The sequence below is a fragment of the Symphalangus syndactylus genome, chromosome 14, assembly GCF_028878055.3.
Source record: "Symphalangus syndactylus isolate Jambi chromosome 14, NHGRI_mSymSyn1-v2.1_pri, whole genome shotgun sequence".
In the NCBI taxonomy this organism is placed as follows: Eukaryota; Metazoa; Chordata; class Mammalia; order Primates; family Hylobatidae; genus Symphalangus; species Symphalangus syndactylus.
In genome coordinates, this window is record NC_072436.2 from 94562287 (window position 1) to 94585176 (window position 22890).

At 47.9% G+C, this 22890-nt stretch overlaps 1 protein-coding gene across 2 annotated transcripts in view; it reads right to left on the minus strand.

The window, feature by feature from the left end:
• Positions 1 to 1466: 1466 nt before the first annotated feature.
• The window catches only part of EPAS1 (endothelial PAS domain protein 1), an 89253-nt gene continuing 67829 nt past the window's right edge, over positions 1467 to 22890 (minus strand). For both annotated transcript variants that reach the window (XM_055241419.2, XM_055241420.2), the window contains 10 exons: positions 18077 to 18183; positions 12233 to 12380; positions 11320 to 11534; positions 9984 to 10174; positions 9303 to 9413; positions 7417 to 7907; positions 6403 to 6529; positions 6098 to 6212; positions 5593 to 5766; positions 1467 to 3649 (listed from right to left, as the gene is read on the minus strand). In XM_055241419.2, coding sequence (XP_055097394.1) covers positions 3498 to 3649; positions 5593 to 5766; positions 6098 to 6212; positions 6403 to 6529; positions 7417 to 7907; positions 9303 to 9413; positions 9984 to 10174; positions 11320 to 11534; positions 12233 to 12380; positions 18077 to 18183 — 1831 coding nt within the window. In that variant the 3' untranslated portion in view covers positions 1467 to 3497. The remainder of the gene's footprint in view (positions 3650 to 5592; positions 5767 to 6097; positions 6213 to 6402; positions 6530 to 7416; positions 7908 to 9302; positions 9414 to 9983; positions 10175 to 11319; positions 11535 to 12232; positions 12381 to 18076; positions 18184 to 22890) is intronic.

The following is a 22890-nucleotide window of genomic DNA, read 5'->3' on the forward strand; positions in this document are numbered from 1 at the left end:
TTGCTTGAGGCAAAACATGAAGCAGTGATGGCTTGTGGGGGTCTTGTGTCTTGTGCTTGGAGGCTGAGCTCCTCTGACCCATCAGGAACAGTGGCTTCGTCGTGTTCCTGTCTGGCTTGCTTGCTGGACTTGGAAGCAAGAGGAGCTTTGGGCTGCCCAGCACCCCCAGGGGCAGGAGGGCACAATCATGGCCCAAGGACAGCACTGTGGACCCCATGGGACCCTGCAGTTGTTAGGGGGCTGGGATGGATAGCACCTTTCCAGGCCTGAATCCCGAATTTGCCAGTGCTCAGAGGCAACTCTGCTCCTGAAGGATGGGCTGAGAGGTGTCAGTCACAGAAAAGCTTCAGAAAAGAACAGGTGATGTTTTCAGGAAGTCCAAGATGGCAGGCAAAGGTGGGTAGGAACCTGGCAGAGCCCAGAAACTCCAGTCTGAAGGTCCAGGCCCCAAGTTTTGGAAGAGAAGAGTAAGCAAAAGAACCAGAAGGAGGTCTAAAGGCTAAAGTAATAAAGACATGAATTTTCTATTTAGAAATGAGAACAGGGTCCTGTCATAAAATCAACCTCCCAGCCATCAGTCTAAGGTGTGAGAGGAGAGATGCACTGGCCAGGAAAGGGTTTCAGTTTCATTTCTCCCATCAATAAGCTGTGACTTGCTTAAGTCATAAAGATCCTCAGTTTCAGCTGTAGATTGGGTGCCCATGGCATTGCTTAGACCTAGGATCCAGTGAGCTAACAAGCTAACATGTGAGACCACACTATATGGACCAAATGCTTAGGCAAAGTACATGCTGCTGGAGTGGCTGGTTCTAGGGCGGACAGTGAGAGCGCAGGCTGCCGCACAGTCTCTCCCCTTGCCCCCATCTCTCCATGGAGACAACGGTCTGCTCACAAGCAGGTCATGATTTGGAAAAGTGAAATTTGAATTGGGGAACATATCATGCTCATGTCCAGTCGTGGGCTTTCACTGCGCTCTGTCTCTGGCCGAGGGGATCTCTGCTCTTCCCAATCACAGTCTACCTGGGAAGACCCTACTCCAGCCCAGCCACCTCCATATTGAAGTCCTAATGCCCAGGCTGCCCCTTTCCCTTCGGGACCTCCATCCCAAAGTGCACTATGTGAATATACAGAGCAGCGTGGCTCTCAAACGATTTCATGTAATTTTCTGAAAGCAGAGACCATGACTTCTTTCCCTGGGTTCCCCATAGGATACAAAAAATGGCCCCAAGGCAGATAGATAGAAAAATACTTGCAGAAGTGTGGAAGATACAACATGAATTTTCAGACTTAGGCAACTGCCAAGTATTTAACACAGTCTTTCCTTCACCAGTCTTATCAGCTCACTTCAGTAGTCTCATAAAGGTCTGTGCTAATGTTCAGTTTCTATGAACTACTTACTAAATACTTCACTTTACATTGGCATAGCGCATGATGAATCCACAGGAAATAAAAGCCACCAGCAGTGGTAGGATCAGAATACTTTAATAAGATACCAGTGTCAAAATACATTTCCTTATAAAGTTAAGCTCCCATACAGTTATAATGTTGTCAGTAGGAATTCGACAATATAATAACGTTCATGAAATCGTTACGTTGACAGGTAGGGTTAATATGAAGCTTGGAATATTTTTCAGTGTTTTAGTAAAACCGCAAGGGTAAAATGCCCTTAATGCCAGGGCAACACACACAGGAAATCAAATACCAGCATTTACATGTCAGTAACCCTTCAAGTTCTGCCACCCTGTGTGGGGTAATGCTGTGCAGCTAAAATGTGATTTACGCAACACCATGACTAAGGAATTTCTCATATAACTTAAATTTCTTTTGAAAGCTACTTTTTGTTTTTGGCAACAAGTCTATCCGGGCTTACGAAATAGTTGGCCCAAGGTGCTTTGTGTGTGTTTTTAGAAACTTCTTCATTGTACCCATTACAGAAAAGTTCCATGTAATTGGTAATGAAAAACCAGAGGTGTCGTCCCTCTTACCCAGTGAGACGCAAAGTGCTCTGGGAACACTATTTTCAGTGCTTCCTACCTACATGTCACTGCCCGACCCAGAGACCTCAGCCAGGGCCTGTGGCTAGGGGCCATCCCTGGAGGCCTTGCGGGGCCATCTGGCTGCCGGCTGAGGGGGGCTGCAGGGCTGGTCTGCACCAGCTGCTCTCCTGCTGTGCAGCCTCCTCCTCAGTCCAGCTCCACGGGGCTCCAAGGTCGTGAGCTTGGAGGACGTGGACGGGGTCACTATACCATTGCTGACCCCTCATTTGCATGAATTCCCATCTAAACCATCTCATGGTAGTTCTGGAAATGTCCAAATGTGCCGTGTGAAAGACCATCCGGGTCACATAGCTCAGTGCACTTGAAGGGCTAGCAACAAAACCTTAAGAAAAGTTAGAGCACTTCCCCGTCCCACTCCCCGACCCCACAACGTGCCATCAGACCCTCTTGGCAGCAATAATAATAATACATACATACATAGTACATAGAGAACGTGAGGGGATAGCGCGCAGTGCTCCCGCTGAGTGACTCCACTGCTCGGATTGTCACACCTATGGCATATCACAGATGGCAAAAAGCCGACAGAGGGAGGCCTTCCACAGTGTCCGTACAGGCCGTGGGAGCACTGGACAAGTCTGCAGTGTCCACAACACCAAGAAAAATTAACAGCTTCGAAAAGATCTTAAAGTGATTTTGTGAGCAGGATTCCATTTTCGTTTCTAAGTTTTTAGATATTACAAAGTACCCATATATATGATAAACACTTAACCCAGATATAAATTTTCTCTTTTAAAAAAACTCAGTTATGTTTTTGAATAATAATAAAAAAATCCACCAAATGCAGGGGAAAAACACCAGTTTAGGAAAAGCCACGCTGTGCAACTTTCACAGACAACCACATACGTTGGAGTTGACCTTTCACATTTCTTTTTTTCCAAAATTAGAGCAAAGAGTCAGCTTAAACCAAAAAGACCCTGAAATTTACAATATGATGATTAGTTTTAAAAAAGAAAGGAGAAGGGTTCTGTGAGGGAGACGCCACAAACCAAGCTTGGAAAGCAAAATCATTTTTGTTTCTCTTTGGCAACAACAATAACGAGGAATCTTTTTAGTAAAATGAAGCTAAAGCTCTCCCTACAGAAGAACAGACATGCACCAAACTTGTTAGTATGGACAGTTGTATGTGAGGAGGAGAGGGAGGGAGAGAAACCTATGGATAATATAAATTAGAAGTAATTGAAGGTGGGGAGGAAAAAAAATCCTACAAAATTTAAGAACATTTCAGAACAGGTAAAACAATTGTGTACTTTAAAAATAGGGATAATAAAGTGAGCATCTCAGAAAAAGGCCACTGCTTGGTGACCTGGGCAAGTCTGCCAGGTAAGTCCATCTTGTAAATAGTGTGCTGGCGTTAGAAATACCTAGTTGCGAAAACAGACGGAGAGAGTGAAGCTGGTGGGACGGCGTCGGCAGAGGTGCTGCCCAGGTGGAAGGCCTGGCTCAGGTGGCCTGGTCCAGGGCTCTGAGGAGGTCCCCTCCTTGCAGGAGCGTGGAGCTTCCCAGCACGGGCACGTTCACCTCACAGTCATATCTGGTCAGTTCGGGCAGCAGGTAGGACTCAAATGAGGGCCCAAGCAGCCGGCTTGCCATGCCTGAAAGAAGGGTTGGTACCATAACTTAAAGGCCTAAATCGAACATTTGGAAAAGTGTCTACTTCTTTGTGACTGGGGGATACCGATAGGGCAGCCCTAATTTCACTCTGCTCCTTCAGTGGTGTCTGTCCCATGGCCTGCTGCATGCTCGGGGAACGTGTCTGCCTCCAGAACCATTGCCTCAGGTGGGGTGCTGAGACCCAAGAAAGAGGAAAGCGTGAGGTGCGGGCTGCAGCACAGGTAGGTGGAAGCTTCAGGAAGAGCCTGGGGTTGCTGACCCCATGCCTCCTGGCAGCAGGGAGGAAAGGCTGAGAGGGAGTTCTGAACCAGCTGGCACCTAAGCTCACATACACAGACCATGCAGAACACACGCATACATGTAGACGCAAACACAGACTGCCTCAAGATTCAAGAGTCTGAAAATCCAGTTTCCGGTCACCACCCTCAGCAGTCCTTTCTTCTTGCCTCTGTGCTATTCTCCTGCTGAGGAGGCAGACCAGGGAGTGGCGGAGGGAACACTCCCAGCACACACACAGGCCCCATCCCAAGGAGGAAAGGCTTAGGTGGCAGCAGAGAGCCTGGAAGCCCTGCATTCTGCCCCTCCGATGTGAGATGCCCACCTTCCTTCCCTTATCTGCAGAGCCTCGTTCCAGTGGCCATTCCCTCCTGCACCTCCTAGCCCAGATCCTTGCTGGGGTCCATGCCTGCCTCCCCAGCTGGACTGCTCCTGTGGACAGTATCAATGGATACCTGCTCACCATCCCTTGCTAACTTCTCCTCTTATTCATGGTCAGAAAAGAGTTTGATATGATTCGACTCTTTTGAAAAGAATATGATTTTTCCTTGATTTCAATATTCAAGGTAATTCGTGGGCTTCATAACAGGAAGAATAGTGCTGGCTACCTCTTACTGCACATAAATATATACCAGTCACTGAACTCAACAGCAGAGCCAGAATTTAAGCCAGGGCTGTCTGGTGATTCTACAGCCTGGACTCGGAAGCACAGCACTATAACAACTTTCCCCAAACTCTATTGCTGAGGAAATTGCCTTTTAGGACAGGGGCCTGGTATGTTTTTCCATAAACCACGAATTATTTTCATGCCAAACAAACCTCATGAAGACATATATGTTTCACAAGATACTGTCAAGACGAAGGTGGCCCAGGGTTGAACGGTAGGCATCGGTGCCTGCAGTTGAACCAAGTCCAGTGGGGTGGGCCTACCAGAGCTTTCCAGGCTGTTCTCCCTGCAGCAAGTTTTGGCATGTTCTCAGCACCTGCCTGAACTCAGAGTGACACCCCAAAACACATCCACATGAAGAACTGAGGAAGGGGCAAGGCTCCGGGATTCTCTCTCAGGGTGGAAAGAGCCCTGGATGGCACCTGGTCATGGGAGGGTTCCCTCTAAAGCCCCAGGGAAGGAGCATTCCCTTCTCCACACAGCAAGCTCATCCGTGCATAGGCGGGAGACCCCCTGCCTCTGCCCAGACCCCTTCCCAACTCTCTCTCTCTGAACTTTCTCTTCTTCAACAGGCCCTCACCACTGTGGCTGCCCGCTCTTTCTTCTGTAAGTGCTCCTGTCAGTCAACAGTGGTACAGTGTTCTGGGGGTGGCCAACCCAGTGTTCAGCGTTCAGTCCTCTTTGGGCAGCCGGTAGTGGTCTGGATTCTTTCCTTCAGTATTCTAGCCTGAGTTTGCATTAGGTGTTTTGAGTTTTTTAGCTGTGTCTCAGACCCACCCCCTGGAGGGCCTGGTCACTGATGTCACAAGGAACTTGTGAGGAGGTTCCCTAAATCCAAGGAGACCTGAGCCCTGGACAGGTGACTTCAAGTCAAGCTCCTCCCTGTGCCTGGCACTGTGCAGATGCTGGAAAAAAAGTAGACATGGGCTTCCCCTGGCATCGAATCCTGGGATGGGGGCGACAGATCATGGGCACACCCACCTGACACCTTGTGGGCTGACGACAGGCTGTAGTCCTGGTACTGGGTGGCATAGCACTGTTGGGGGAACCTGCTCTTGCTGTTCTCCCCGGGACTGATGGCAGATGGAGGCTGTGGCAGCGGCAGATGTCTCAGGGGATGGCCCAGGCCGCTCATGGGGTTTTGGGTGAACTTACCTGAAAGACCAAAGTCAGAGAGTGACGGTAGCATTGGCCTGAGGGAGGGGAGAGGCCAGGAAGCCCTAGCATCCCTTTCCTTTATAAAAGGTGCTCAGAGTCACCAGAACTACAGCCTTCAGGACCCTCTGATGGCGTCATCTAAGTCAGAGTGGAAATGGAAAAGTTGGGTGTGTGGGACTGCGAGAGGGACAGAGGACATTGCCCCATTCTAACGAGGCTCAGAGAGGCAGGTACAGCCTGTGGTGAATGGAAGAACCAGGATGGGCTCCCAAACCCCAGTCCTTCCACCAGAACCCCCAGGAGGCCCAGGCCTGTGGCTGCTGCTCACCATTGGGGACATTTGTGCTCAGTGGCTTGTCCGGCATCAAAGGGCAGCTCCCACCCCTGAGGTTCTTCATCCGTTTCCACATCAAATGTGAGGTGCTTCCACCAGGTGGGTCCCCCTGGGAGTAAGAAGGGCAGATGGAAAGGGGAAAGGGCCAGAGAACCAGGTCCCTAGACTGGGTGGGTTGGGTGGGCCTGAACAGGGCTGGCACTTGCTGGCTTGGAAGGGCCACATCCCCACCCCTCTCAGCAGCCCTGGGTTTCCTAAGGGCTGTGGAGAGGCCCCTGTGGCCAGTCGGGATGACTCACCCCGCTCAGGTCCTGGAAGGCTTGCTCTTCATACTCCAGCTGTCGCTTCAGCTTCAGCTTGTTGGAGAGGGCTACCATGGCTGGACTCAGCACATCTGGGCCTCGAGCCCCAAAACCCTTTGCAGACCTGCCAAGCCCGAGAGAGCAGGCTATGAGGGAGTCTGAAGCCTCATGCCACTCAGTGCCTTCTCATCTTAGGGGCCCTTCCAGTCCCAATGCTTATGCCTGTGATGACTCAAAGACCCAAAAGGCAGAGTCTCAGATGCACCTGCAGGCCAAGCTGGAGCTCTGCCTCCTTCCTCAGCTATAAGATGCTGAAGGGCTGAAGCCTCCTGGTCTGGGGGATGGCTGCCTGGCTAGGCAATGTTAGTCCTTAGGAGGGTTTCTTCTGCCCCTGTCTCTCCTCTGCCTTTTGCTCCCACTGAAAACTAGTTAGGCTGCTCTATAAACGGCAAGTACTAGTAGCCCCTGGGAGTGGCAGGTCATGTACCAACCACTGTGGCTTAGCCCAGTGAGCTCTCAGCTGGTGAAATGAGCATGCTGGGGAGATGGGAAGGCATTTCTGGAGCCTGGGGCACAGCTGGGAGAGGCTGCAGTGTTGAGGATCCGGGGGGCAGTCAAAAGGCAAGGGGGAGGCATGGGCATCTTTTTACTTTCTTCAACCAGGGAAAATCATCACTCAATTTTCTGTGTGGCTCAGATGATGAACTGAGATAAGAAAGGCACTCTGGTGGTGGTCCGAAGGGAGACACTGAGGTACAGGGCTCTCCACAAGCCACTTCTTTGCTTGCCCTCAGTGGCAGCCCAGACAAAAACCCATCCTACACTAGGCCTCACGTGGCTTGAGGTGATTCCCCAAAGTCTGAGCTCAGAGAAGGGCTAAATGGGGTATCAGATGGCTGTGGAGAGGGGCAGGGGCCTCCCTGGGGGTCCAGCTATCTTACTAGTGGGTGCCTCTCTGTTCCACCCCGCCCAGCACGGCCCTGTTGGTACAGCTGAGTATCTGCCACTTACCTTGTCTTGAATGTGGAGACATGGGGTGGGGAGACAGGGGGCCCCAACGGCGCTGCTCCCAAGAACTCTGTGCGCTGATCCCCGACGGCCCACTTTGTGGGCCCAAAATGTAATGGTGGATCTGGGGGCCACTGGGTATTGGATCTGCCCCCCATGGAAGAGAGAGGGGTGCTGGCCTGGCCACAGCACGGCGGCAGGGATGCTTTGCTTCCGGCATCAAAGAAGATGGAGGACATGGGCCGGTGCTCGGGCTCTGTCTTCTTGCTCTCCAGCTGCTGCTGAAACTTGTCCAGGAGGAAGGGACTGTGAGGGGCTACAGGGGCCAGTGGCTGGAAGATGTTTGTCATGGCACTGAAGCAGTGCTGGGGGGTGGACTGTGGGTTCTCCGCCAAGAGCCGCTCCTCAGGGCAGATGGGGCTTAGCTGGAAGTCTTCCCCGTCCATGGGGATATAGGGTGCCAGTGTCTCCAAGTCCAGCTCATTGAAATCCGTCTGAGGGGAGACAGCACAGGTAAAGAGGCAAGGGGGTTGGTATGACCTCACAAACACTATTCCAACTCAGCTCCTGCAGAGCCATTCATCTCAAGCACTGTTTCGCAGTGCTGCTCAAACCCCTCCACTGGCTCCCTAGGGCCTATCAGGAAAACCTCAGACTTGGCTGTGTCATGTACACGACCTTGTATCATGTACCAGCCTTCCCCCACGTTTATCCCCTCTTCACCCTGCACATTGAGAAATGTTCTCCTCTCTCCATCCCACCTGTCCAGAGCCCGCCTTCTCTCTTGAAGCCGAGGTAGCCCCTCTTCCACAGAGTCAGCCCTGCCTACTCCAGCCTGTGGTGGTTGTCCTTGTCCTACAATGCTTAGGCCTGTGGTGCACACTGTGGCTTTTTTTGGTCCTCTTCTCCCTCCTATAAGCTGGCACGGGCCTAAGCAAGCAGTGAGTGCCCAGGTCCATCTGTGGACTCTCAGAGTAACAACCAGACCCCAGGGGGTTCCAATCAGTAGATACTCAGCTCATCCCTTAGGGTGGCAGTATCATGATGGACGCTACAGAGAATACAAGCAGATGCGGAAAACAGTTTCTACCTTCAGAGACTGACACCCTCACTGGGTGTCAGCTGACTAATGACTGAAATACTAAGCAGTCTTTAAGGAGCAGAAGCAGATAGCTGTGATTAAGAGCCACACGATATATACTACAGGAGTTCCGAGGAGGGAGGGTGATAGAAAAGCTAAAATAGGGAATGTTTTGCAGAGTAGCTGGGATTTGTGCCAAGTAGGATCAAGAAACAATCTAAGTGGCAAGGCAGAAATCTGGTTGAACTCAAGACTAAGACAAATGGGGGATTAATGGTTTTCCCTGGGGTTTTGTAAAACACGTACCCCTCCCTCTACCTTATAGAACATTGGCCTTATGTAATATATGTGTTCCTGAAGTTTTATGTAAGTGAAAAATTGTCAAACAGATGTTATTTTAAAGTGCATTTCATATAAAATGATTTTTTTTTTAAATCACAAGATATGTTTATAAAGGGATTAATTGTCCCCTGTGTTTATACATATTTTATAAATCTGGCTATGCTTGTTAAATGTAGGGCCTGTTTAAAGAAAGGTGTAGTGGTATCATTTCGGGTTTCATGTGCACTAAGAAGGTTATCTAAGTAGGAGATTCATATGCTGGAAGAGCTGGATTTGACAGTGGGAGGAGGGGGTGACCACAGGCTCCATTACCCTGCACCCCCACCTGTTTAGGGGACCTAGGCCTTGGCCAAGCATCTCCACTGCTCTCTGCAACAAAGGGATGAGGCTACAAGAATGGATGTGAGCCTTTGTTGCCCACCAGATGGCAGGCACACACCCTAGCCTGATCTCCACAGCCACCTACCTGGGTACTGCATTGGTCCTTGGCCTCTGTGTCCATGGCGAAGAGCTTCTCAATCACTTCAATCTTCAGGTCGTTATCCAAAGATGTGTAATAGTCTTCAGGGCTATTGGGCTAGGGGCCAGGAAGGAGGGGGACAGAGTCAAAGATACGGCACTGGTCTCCCCAGAAATCCAGCATGCAAGAAGAAATACATTCCTGGACCCAAAGGTTCAATTCCATTCCACCATACAACTATTTGTAGAGGGGCCACTAATTAAGCTGTATGAATTAGGTCAATTCATCAACCTCTCTCAACTCGTCTCCTCATCATAAAATGAGGCTACTATCGCTTCACAGGTTGTCCTGTCTTGAGGACCAAACAGGATACAGGCTGTGGCCAGCAGGGCTGTGCAAACTGTGCAGCTCTATGCCACATATGGGATGTTACTGCCCTGTACGGGGACTGAGCTGGGGGCTCAAAGCCCTTCAAGGAGCTTATTTCAATGGGGTTGGGGGATGAACACTAAAAGGAAGAAGATAGCTCTGATACCTGGTAGGTAAGTATCACGGCCACTCTAGGGGACTCTGTGATAACCTGAGAAGGAGAAGGACAGTACCTGTCCCAAATGTCCCTTCAGCCATCTGGCAGCAGTCATACATACGGAGCCCTCTCTGTGTCCTCGCCGTAAGAGGGCTGCTCACCGTGGAGCAGCTGCTGCTGCTGGTGGCACTGGGGGTGGTGCTGCCCGGGGCGGCTGCCTGGGGCACGGTGAAGGCAGGCAGGCTCCCAGCCTCACTCTGGCTGCTGTGGCTCCTCAACTCTGTGGCCCATGGCTGGCTCGGGGGCAGGATGGCCTTGCCATAGGCTGAGGACTCCTCGAAGTTCTGATTCCCTGTGGAGACAAGGGCCTGGGAGGTGAACACCCACAACGATCGGGCTCACCCCAAGGCAGAGGAGGCCCAAAAACTGCAGAGAAGGCCCTGAGAGGGTCTGGAAGGCATGCCTGGGGCTAGGCGCCCCCAACACCCTGGGGCTTAGCTGGAACACACAGGTCTTTGACTCTGGCTATGAGTCAACGTAGAGACTCCCTTTTAAACGGAACAGTCTCCTGGAACATTTAATTTTCAGAGACTAAATCTATTAGGAGCCACTCTTCCCTGAGGAGCAATCCAGAAGGGTGGACAAGGAAGGTATGAGAGTGAGAGGAGAATTGGGCTATTGAGCTATTTGCCCCAGTACTGCCACGAAACAAGCTGCGAGACCTACTGGCCAAGGGCCCGCTGCGTTTCAGATTCTCTTTAGCTGCAATCCTCACGTGGCCGCTGTAGAACACATCTAAAAGGGGCTGACACAGTCCAAGGTGAGCACCACTCTTCCGGCAGCCACAGCAAGGCCAGGAGAGGGTAGCAGCGGGTTGCTAACTGGGGAGCATGGGGCTTCAAGGGCATTTCCAGGATTGGAGCAGCCAAGGGCTGAAAACCCTGCCGGGGTCCCCAGTGAGTTACATCCCTAGGGACAGGCAGACACTTTAATGAAGTCGTGGGTTTGAGGGCTTAATCCCAGGCCTCAATATGTTCTCTGTGTTTTTGGAATTATCCTTCCCAACATTATTCCAACTTAGCCCTCTGCCTAAACAAGCAATCTGTCCTTCCAGACCCTGGCAGGAATCTGCTCCTTCTCTTTGACAGTGTCCAAGTTGCCTCGGAGCAGATCCCTCACCTCTCCCCTCCCTCTCATCTCAGACTCTCACCACCCGTGGTGGAGAATCGACTCTTCAGGGGGTGTCCTCTCTTAACCCCGCCTCGTACAGCACTTGGTGAGGTCGGATATGGGATGGTCTTATCAGGGCAGGAGCGTGTGGTGTTCTTTGGTGCTCAGCAGAGCCTGGCTTCTAACAGGTGATTAACAAGACTTGGGGAAGGGGCTAGGGTAGCTCTGGTTAAGAAAAAGCTGTAGCCAGGGAGGACTGTTATGGTAAGAACTCTTCCCAGCCCCAACAGGGTTCCAGGGGCCTGGCTTAGCTATAGAAGCACCCACCGAAATCCAGAGAGATGATGGCGTCTCCTGGGGTGGGGGCCAGCTGGGCCAGCTCCTCGGGCTCCTCCTTTAGCTTGGTGAATAGGAAGTTACTCTTCTCAGACACAGCCCCCTTGCCACTGCTATCAAAGATGCTGTTCATGGCCATCAGGTGGGGCTTGAACAGGGATTCAGTCTGGTCCATGGAGAACACCACATCATTCTTCTCAATCTCACTAATGGGGGGAAAAGAGCCATTCAGACCTTCCACATTTTCTAGAAAAATTCTGCTCCCCTAGATGCATGGAAACCCTCACAGCTAAGCTCTCGGACAAAAAATGGGTAGGACCCCAGGCATTGGCATCTTATAAAGAACCACACAATAGAAGTGTGTGAGCCATGGAGGTAGTGACAACAGGGATATCTTCTGAATGTATGTCTGTTTCGGATCCTGTTTTATTAATATTATTGCACTTGAGTGGGGTGGTACATATGAGGCCTGAATGCTTTTGTTTTTCTCTGTTTCTAGAAACCACTAGAAATGACTTCCTCTAGCTTTCTTTCCAGGTACTGTAGAGTGAAGGCATGACATCTTTTTTTCCCAAAAGCATGAGCAATTCTCTTTCCTTTTTCCCCATTCAGAAAATATTGACTATTGTGTGCTATCTGCCTCCCCACCTGGGTCAGATGCATGGCATAAATGACAGATGACAGGGAAAGGGCAGAAAAAAAAATCTCAACCCAGTATCCCACTGTTCCAAGACATCCACAGGAAGTCCTCTCAGTCACTAGGGTCAGCCCTGCAAGAGCTCGCTGAGGGGGTACCCGGGGCGCTGAGAGGCCTGGCATCTCCTAGGCCTGTCATCCTCAGTCTGGGAAGCTTGGGCACCCCCACATACCCTGCACCAAGGCCCGCCAGCCCTCACACGCTTACCTCAGGACGTAGTTGACACACATGATGCACTGGGGCTGCAGGTTGCGAGGGTTGTAGATGACTGTCCCCTGGGTCTCCAGCCACACGTAGCCCCCATGCTTTGCGAGCATCCGGTACTGGCCACTTACTACCTGACCCTTGGTGCACACTAGGGGAGGAGAAACAGAGCTGAGCTTAGGGAGGTGGGGCAGGGGTGTGCACCACAGGCTCAGCAGATCCCATGGGAGGGCAGTCTAATCTGCAGGGGAACAGACAGAACAGGGCACCAGGACAGTGAAGACCAGGGAGAGTGACCTGAGTGGGAGCTTAGGGATCACCTCAGCCAACTCTTCATTTTAAGTGTAGGAAAAATGACTTGCCCAAGGCTGTCTACTGAGGGAGGGACCCACTCACTATGCAGCTTTGCAGTGGCCCATCACCAATCCCTGGCCAAGTCAGGCTCACCGACCAGCTCAGCTATAAGCAGAACTAAGACCAGAACCTGCCTTACTTTCTTCATGGGGTTCAATGGGAAGAAGCCCCTTCACACTGGGTAAGGGGTGCCATCCCCTGTCGAGCACTCCAGGTGGGGGGGCCTCTAAGCAGCTTGGAGAAAGCCTGACCTCAGGGCAGTTTTTTTGTTTTTTTTTTTTTTTTGCAGCAGACCCACCACCAATACCCTGCTTATGAATAAAAGCATTTAAAACATTGATATCCTTGATTTTTCCAGGTCATCTGTCAGGCTTGCCACCTTTTGGGCCATTGAAGGTTTGTGACCCACAGCAAAGGCAGAGGCAAACCACCCCACGCTTTCTCAGTTGGGGTTGAGAAAGAGCTGGGACCCTGGCAGCCCACACACAGTCTCTTCATAAGTTGTAATAAATCTCTCACACTCCTTCTCCCAACTGCCCAGCTAGGCTTCCTACTTAGATTGTTCTACTAAGCGTTCATTTAAAAAGTGCTTTTATTGTCTACCTTGGGGAAGGGTTTCACATCACAAACTGTCCTTCCCCAGTCCAGAATGTTCCATCTGCTGCCATTCAAAAGGAATCAATAAATCTCTTTAAAGTCTAATAATGTTAGAATTTTTGGTATTTTTCTGAACTGCCCATTCCTTGGGAATTTACAGAACTCCAGCTCAGAAGCTCCCAAATCACAGAGACATTAGGAAAGGGCATGGAGGGAGGGTCGGGAAATCTTGCTAGCTTGGGGATTTGGGGAAAGGAACAATCCTTCTTGGTTTTGGTTTCCTCCTCTGCAAAACAGGATATCGATAATAATAGTAGTAATGGTAATAACTGTCATCATTAGCTACCCAGCATACCAGTGCCATTTGTACTGAGGATTGAATGTACCTACATGGCTTTTCAGGTACGTAAGTGTTGACCGACTGTCATCAACAAATTTTGTATAGGAAAAGCCACCTCTTTCCTAGAGATACTAATACATATTATGCCCATGCCCTGTCACAGACAATTTGTTACATGTTGGTAGATAGATAGTCTCATGAGGGGCCACTTGGGAGGATATCCAGGTTCTCTGTAGACAGAGAGTCTCCCTGGTTCTCCCGGTAGGCTCGCAGGCCTCCTCCCCATTCATCAGCCCTGTACAGCTGAGGAACATGGCTCTCTTCATACTAGTGCAGTTTAGTAATCCTTTACACTTATGTGTTGCTTTCTTCTTCAAAACTTAACAAGCACCTGCAAAGTGCAAGAATTCCTGTAACTTACATTTGTATAGTGCTTTGCAGTGTTCAAAACTATCTGATATGATGATTCGTTTCTGCAAAGCATTTAGAACAATGCCTGGCACATAGGGCGCTCACTAAGGATTAGGTCATCATCACTGCATTTCATAGGCAACACCATGGGGTGCCTGTTATTATTCCCACTTTACAGCTGAAGAAACTGAGGCTTAAAACTACTGAGTGATTTGCTGAAAGACCACCTCAGTGGAAACAGTGGACAGAATTATAGTTCAAATTAAAGATTCCTAGTCTAAGCTTTTTCTGTTTGCTCTTAATTTTTAAAAATAAATGTTATTGGGGTCAAATTTACCTTCAATAAAACACACACCCATTTAAAGTACACAGTTCAAGTTTTGACAAAGGTACAGTGAAGGTGTAGAACTTTTCCGTCACCACCCCCACCACCCCATTTTTTTATGCCTCTAGGCAGTTAATCTTCATTCCCACCCTGGTTCCAGGTAACCACTCTTCTGCTTTTTGCCACTATATATTCGAATTGTCTTCTAGATTTCCATGTGAGTAGAATTGTATAGGAGTATCTACTCTTGTGTCTGGCTTCTCTACACTCAGCATGTTTTGAGATTCATCATGGCGTTGCAGGCATTTGCGGTTTACTCCTTTTCATCAGTGAGTTGCAATCCGTTGCATGGACATACCATAATTTGTTTATGCGTCTGCCTGTTGGTGGATGTTTGAGTTGTTTTCAGTTTTTTGGTTATTATGAATAAAGTTGCTATAAACATTTGTGTATAAATCTTTGTATGGACATATTTGCATTTCTCGTGGGTGCAGCTAGGAGTGCAATTGCTGGGTTACACGTAAAGTATATGTTTATAAGAAGCTGCCAGATTATTTCCAAAGTGGTTGTATCATCTTGTCTGATCTTTTAAACGAAATCCTTTGCCACAGGGACAGTAAGTCCTTTCTTTTAACATGAGGAAACTAAAGCCAGAGGGTTATGATTTGCTTCACAGCTCACAAGACAATAGTGACAGAGTCTGAGCTCCACAACGTGTCTTGTGGCTCCTAGTGCAGTGGTCTCTTTATTACTTGGGTCCATAAATCACTGGGAAGACCCAATTTGCTGTTGCCACTGTCCTAAACCATCATGGACTCAACCAAGGAAATCACTTTTATCCTTTCTGCTCTCCCTTTATCTGTGCCACTGAGGTGCCTCTGCTGCAGTAAAATGATTCTTGCACAATTTCAAGTGCCTGTATTTAACTTATTTAGATGGTCCTTAATGCAAACCAAATTCAGGGCTCTTACTCTTTTTGATCAAACAGTGCAGGAGGCAAAGGTTTTAACTGCATTTCTAACAATTGCAGGCAAGGGCCTGCTCTGTCAGTAGAATATAATTAACGCCAGCTTTCTAATCATCTGGTCATTAATGCCAGCCTTGGTGAAGGGCCTGCTACTTAATAGATAGGAAAATAAGATTAAAGGCCATAAAAAGCCTAAGAGCACATAATATCCTCATATAACAAAGGGAAACTGACCCCTAACCTCACCCCCAGAGTAACAGTGTATAAATTATTAATCCATTTGGAAATTACAGCTTTCAATGATCTAAATCTAGTTGAGCTTCTCCAGGCATTTCAACGGTAAACCTTTACAGGCTAAGACATACGTGTGTGTAAATGGGGGACCCCAGTGTGTGAATCTGGACCTGTCTCAAACCTCAGCCTCCAGTTATTCTAGAGCATGTGTGTCTGTGGTGAAACTTTATTTGCAAAACCTCAAGGATAAATGAGAGACAGGGGTCAGGGGCAAGGGGCAAACTCCTGTCATAACTGTCATTAATCCAATTTCCAACCCATGCAGATTTCCCTTTGCTGGATGTGGGCTTGTCCCTTTGCTAGCTATGGGTTTCTGAGCTCAGGGCGGCTTTGCTTGGCTCCATCAGGGGGAGAGAGAGCCTGTGATTTCTATTTGGGCTGTGAGTTACCTTTCAGTGTGCCTAATAAGTAAATACATGGGTTCAGTAAAAAGCACCTTATTTTCCCTAGAGTCAGCAGAAAACATAAACCATTTTTATCCTAGACCTTTTTATGGATTGAAGATGTTCTAAGAAGAACAAGAGGGAAAATCCTTTCTATGTGCCTAGTCAGAAGTCAAAATTTGTCTTTCCTTTGACAGTAGCTTCTTCTGCTTTCCCATCCTAGAAGATAAAAGACAATACTGTCCTCCAAGAATTCCCAGAAATGTTTACATTCGTCCCTTGCTTTGGCTTCACCCTTAGCTTGGAAGGAAGGCTAGACTTTTCCCCAGTTTTACATCTAAAGTCAGGAAGGTCCAGAAAGCCAGGCTCTAGGGAATCAGTGGGTCAGCTGGGCCAGAGCCTGGGCCACTAAGTCCCAGTGCCTGGATGATTCTGTCACCTGCCTTTGAAAACAGGAACCCCTCAGGGACCAGGAAGCATGAAGGAGTCCCAAAGGGAAGGCTGGAACCAGATGTTACAATTTCAAAGCTTGGGCAGGCTAAGGCGGGGTCACATTCACAGGCATAGAAGAGTACCTCCACTCCTACCCCATCTCTGGGTTCCTGAGTGGGGCTGAATCTAGGTTGTTTTGTGTGTGTGTGTGTGTGTTTTGCCAGAGAGCACAGTGAGAAACTTCTCTGAGATATCATAATGGGCCCTGTTGTACTGTCAAATCAAACCCAAAAGCCATGAGGAAGAGGCAGAGGAACCAATAAGAAAGAAAAGATCTCACTCCTTAAGAGTGTGTTAACCATGTTCACATACAGCTTGCAGGGTTGTGACTCTGTTGGCTGCTCTGAACTTGGCTGTCCTAGCCTTGGGGTAGATGGATGGATTTAGGAACCATGAACAAATGGCTGCACTTCCATTTTCTCCATTGCCAGCAGGGCCATTGGGAATCTTCTCAGACTTTACCCATTTTTAATCCTCCCATAATCCTCTCAGCACCACTGTCTGCACCACTGTGGGCACTTGTTTTGAAGCATTCTTTTCCAAATATAGTCTTGCCCATGGGTTTATATAGTGCATTTAGTGCCCGTTCTGTACCAGACGCTATGCTAGATACTGAGGTTAAAGATATGAGCCACTTATTCCCAAGGAGCCCACAGTCCTCTTTTTTCCTCAGAAATAAGATCCCTTAGAGCAGGAATCAATTCTACCCATTTATATCACCCCCAGTGGGCCAAGTACAGGGTTACAGGCCCAGAGCCCTTGCACAGTGATGAGTTGCATGGATTCAAGGGAATGGTCCTGGATCACCTGCCTATAGGAAGCCTGAATTGGGAACATGGCCAAGGATACACTCTAGAACTTCTCTGTCCAATATGGTAGCTACAAGCCAAGTGTGGATATTTACATTTAAATTAATTAAAACTACATTGTATAAAGTTCAGTTCCTTGGTTTCTCTAGCCACATTTCAGGAACGTTCCCACTGCAGAAAGTTCTATCGATCGGGTAGCCCTCTTCTAGAGTCCTTACATAACTCAGGCTTCTTTCAAACTGCAAAGCCGAGTTTCCATACGCCATCCCTGGGTTGCCTGGACAGCCTTTTCTAAAGCTCCCTTGATCCAGCAAGCAAGCTCTCTGAGAACTGTGGCCTACCTCAACACATGTGTTAAATTGGACCCATCATACTTCCCCTCTGTTCAGCCTAAGCCTCCCCGATCCTTCAAGGTCCAACTCAAGTGTCCTTTCCTCAACTCCCCCTGCCCTCCTCTTCTGTGAATGTATGTACTTGAATCTACAGCATGCACCCAAGTTGATGATATGTTGAATTATTTTACTCTCCACAGTGCTGTTCCACAGGGTGTGCAAACCACTGACTGCACACAGGCACTCCGTGGAGGTGGTATGGGGGACTGAGACTCAACCCACCCTCCACTGTCTCCGCTGTGTACCTTGGCACGGGTGTGTCTCCCTGGAGGAAGTGTCCTTTTTCTAATTTGCACGAAGGAGTCTATAGGCTGGTGGCAGCCTTGGTTTTCTAACCCTCTTGAGGGCATGAGTCTTGTCTGCCACACAAGACAGCAGCTCTGTGGAGGAAGTGACCTGGTCTTCTGTCTCACCAGTCACACCCCACTCGAGGCCAGATACCACAGACACAAGGAAGCCACAAGGGGCACTCCTGGAACTCACAGTTCTGGTGACTCTTGGTCATGTTCTCGGAGTCTAGCGCGTGGTAGAATTCATAGGCTGAGCGGCCAAGCAGCTCCTCAGGGTGGTAACCAATCAGTTCTGTGATTCTGAGTTTTTAAAAAGGCAGCATGTAAGGAAGAAAGATCATATTAACTTAGCACAGCATGTGGGCAGGAGCTAACCCCAGAAGGCAAATCAAACACACACATGCAGATGAACACAATCCAGACTTTCTTGTTGTACCATGTATCCAAGCAAAAGAGCACTGTGCTCAATCTACAATTGCAGGTTTAACCAAACCCCTGTTGTTCCTGCCCTTCCTGAAGCCATGTATGAGAGGAGAGAAAAGCACCAGTTCTGAGGACTCTCTCTCCCCACCACCCCAGTACACACATATGTCTGTTCTCCAAGAACCACTGGAAGGGGCTCACCCCAAGTTTTTGCAGATGAGGGAGTAGACATCCAGGAAGGGCAGACAATTTGCTAGATGCCTACACAGGTGTCCAGGGACAGAGCGAGAATGAAAACTGGGGCCTCCAGTTGCTACGTCAAGCTCATTCTAGTAGAAGGCAGTATAAGTGAAACATGAAAATTATGTGGCCCCAGGTAGAGCCACCTTTGTCTCTGTGTCAACCAGCATGTGAGAGGGAGCTCAGGCAGGCAGAACCCGTCTGTGCTTCAACCTTCACTTTTCTGCAGGTCCTGCCTGTGACCTCAGGTGCCCTCGGACACCAGATCTGCCTTCCATGGCTTTTTCTACTTGTCCCTCACATTTCGAGGAAACGAGGGAGGCAAGGAGGTGCTGAGAGGAAGAAATATTAAATCATAGTCATAGAAATGTGCCTAATATTATACTCTTAATAGGCAGCTCTGAGATGACACCACTGGTTGTCATTTCAGTGTCCCTTTCTTCATTCTGCAAGGTATCTGGTTTTGATGGGAAGTGGGCAGAGGAAAGGGCAAATGTGGAGAACCATGAAGAATCACTTAACACTCTTAGGACCCTTTGTTCTGTGCTGGAATCACTAAAATAAACAAAGCCCTGCCTAAGAACCACCAGGTTGGCTGCTTTACCCAATATCATGTCCTATTATATTAGGCTCTATAATACCTCCATATTATCTCTCAAAATCTTGGTTCTCTAACAAACTTTAAATAATGGCTTCACTGTCTTGTTTACTTGGCCTATCACAAGTTAGAAGTGATGCCGCAGTCTCATTATTACAACTCTACTTCAGAAGGCATGACTCCTGGATACAGTCCTGTCATTTATCCTTGTAGGGGATCAGTAACATGGAGAGGAAAGCAGAAGCAGTGGCTCCTTATTTCCTGTCTCTGCTCTAAACCCACCCCCCAAACAGGTCAACTTGCATACATCTGTCAGATCAAATTGCCCTAAAATACTACTTGCATCCTGCCATACTCCTATTTAAGTATCTACAGCTTTCACTTTTGCCAACCACACCAACAGTAAATGCTGCCTAACTTCCAAGTCCCCCCAGAACCTACTCTCCACCTTTTGAGCAATTTGACTTTCAACTCATCTGTAAAATGTTATGCACCCTATGTCATGGAAGACCCCTCTCCCCTCAGTTCCCCATGCCTGGAAAACTCATTCTTGCTGCAGAAACTTTATGCCTTCTCTTCTCCCCTCTTCTCCAAGCCCTGACACCTCCAGGACCAGCTAAAGCCTCATCTTCTCCACAGAGCCCTCTCCAATTCCTCCAGCACGTCATCTCTCGTGAAGTCCTAAGGAGTATGCACAATATTACAGAAAATTATGCATTTGTCTCCTCACATCCTAGGCTGTCAACCCCTGAACTCAGGGACCACTGTCTCCTTTTGCTTCCTGTATAATGGGTGCTTAGTAAAAGCCTCAACAGCTGACCAGTAGATTGATTTTTCTATTTGAACCTACGGTACAAACAGACACCTGTTTATCCCAGCACTGCTAAGGAACCTGGGCACTAAGGATCTACTTTTCTTTCTAGAATAATATGATTAACTGTCTCAATGTGTGTGCGCACACACACACACACACACACACAGAACCTGTCATGATATTCTGTTCATCATTTCTTCATTCTGTAAGGCATCTGGTTTTGAAGTGGGCAGAGAAGAGGCAAGTTCTCTGCTTGGGCGAGAATTTGGGGGTTAAAGCCTTTGTCAAACAAGGAGCAGCTCAACAGGACTGAGAGGCTTAGGTCTCAGCTGATTCAGCCCAGTGGAGATTTCTCCAGTGAGATCCTAGCAGCTCATTTGTGCCAGCCAGCCAGTCTCAGAGCAGAAGGATCTGTCCCCTCGCTTGGCCCTGAGCAGAGAGGTCTCTGAATTCATTAGCAATGGATACATTATCTGGCAACCTGACCCTGGGGCTGGCGCCCAAGTACACACTGGCAAAGTTGGAGACTGGGGGGAACAAGGAGACAGAACAGTGCTGGTCCTATGATCAACTAGCTTCGCTGCTGGGTCGGATGACTTTTAAGCTTAGCCTGGGAACTAGAACTGCAGGAGTGAGCCCTGCTGACAATAGGCTGGCCATCTACAGGCTCACTGACTTGCCAGATAAACTGCTTCTGTTCCTGGGCAGGTCTAGAATTTTCTAGAGACCCTCCAAAATGAGTCTACTGGCATTCTAGGAAAGATGTCTTTCTACTCTCTGAAGGAATTAAATTTCCTTTCGAGATTAGAATCTTTGAATTAAAATGTTCAAAGTAGATGTTTATTATAATCTGCCTCATAATAAAATGTTTATCTAATTAATATATCATCCATTCAAAGGCATACAATGGGCATGTTTTGGAAGTGGAAAAACAAACCTAGATTTCAGAACTGCCAGATATCTTCCCAGTAGCAGCTTTCATTTATCTTGTCAACTAAAATAAATATTTAATGTCTTTCTTCATTCCTTTAAACAGACTACTATAAAAACTGGGAAATACACCACATCCCAAACACAATTGAAGAACATTTGAGTTGTCAAACTTCACAAAGCCAGGAAACCCCAACTTAAAGCTCATGGTCATTCGCCCCCATGTGCAGGCACGTAGACGCCAGTGGGGAGGTTAATGAACTGAGCTTGTTTATAAGGTCGCTCCTACAGCACACAAGAGCCTTCCCCACTCATTTCCCCCAGGCTCCAGACAAGCCTTCCGAGCTGGGCTGTGATAACACAGGTTCATCTGCTCTCTCCATCAGGGGCCAGGGAACTATTTTTTTTCTTTCTTTCTAATTAAGGACCCCTGACTCACTGGGAAAAAGAAAATCAGTTTGAGGTCACCCATAAATTTAAAAGTCAACTCAGTAGGGCTGTTCTAAGAGAAGAGAGAAATGTACAAGGACTTAATTCACCAGATTTCAAACATAAGAACAGAGGATACTTTTTAATAATAAAGTCAAAAAACAGCAGACCAAGGATGCAGTGAGGAGAGAGATGCAGATAGATAGGCAGCCACAAGGAGGCAGAGGAAGGATGAAAGGAAATAGAAAATACAGCTTTAAAGGGGGTTGTTAAATTCTGAAGTTGGTGTTACCCCAAGTAAATAAGTGGGTCAGCTCTCTGAGCTCTGGACTTCAGAGTGAGATGTGCCTTCAAAATGTGAAATGAATGATTCATTGCTCTTTACTCTCAAAACTGTTTAGAAGCTCTATTCAAAATACACCACCTACAGCAGAGTGCTCGCAAAAAATTATTCTCTTGGCTACAGTGTGAGTGCTGCCACCTCAAGTGGCAGAAAGAAATCCACCCACAGGCCTGAGAAGCCTCGCTCTTCTTCCCCGTGTGTAATCGCCAGCACCCGTCCACGTGCGGTGCAGCGCCACGGTGCTTGACTTCAGATGCCACTGCCTGGAGTCACGCAAGATCTGGCTGCAGTTTTTACCCCTGTTCCCTACGTGAGTAAAGGATTTGCTAGGTAAATTAATCATGTAAGCAAGGTGGTGAGAGAGTATTTAAACTGTTTAAGAGGATGAAAGTTTTAAGTACTTCGTAACCACCTATTTGTTTTCCAAAGAATGTATCTGCTAATAAATACTTCAAGTCGGCTTGCTTTCCTTCCACACTCTGCCCATCGCCTCTCCTCAGCACCCCGTGATTTATCTCATTTTGGTTTCTATATGTGCTTATAAGCTTTGACACTGTGTTTCCTTACTAATATCTATGCTGTTCACTAACTCAGATTTCAGTGCCTTCGGTTGGTTTTAATATACTTTCATCTAGATTTTGTTTGCTTTAAACAGTACTTAAGCCTTGTGTTTTCCTAAAATACTACATGGTTATATGAAATCTATACAACCAGCTCTGTAATTAACGTGAAATCCATTTCTATCCTGTCTGTGGAGTGTTACAGGGTACCTGTGGGGGTAAGTGTATACATAGGAAGGTTGTGTGTGTGTTTTACCACTTATGGCTCTTTATAGTTCTCCTTACTGACATTATCTTTAGGATCCTCAACCTTTCCCTCACTTTTACCACTTTTACTTATTCTCAACTTCTTTGTACAAAAACAATTCACCATAAATTTATCCACAGAACTTGGAATGTAGGCATCTTTATTAAACTGTAACTCCTGATATTAATATGTCCTATGTTGCCTAAATCCAATGACAAAACAGGGTTGCCCTCAAGTTCTTTACCTGTAAAAATTGTATGACCCTCTTCGTTGATTTGAAATTTTTACTGTAATTTTGAAACCTCTTCCCCTGGTGATCTGCTCCTATCCACATAATTTGGTTTTGTAATTTATTTCTAAGATACAGGAAGGCTTCCTTCACAGTTATCTCTTTCACCACTAGATGGCACCTCCACATGAATT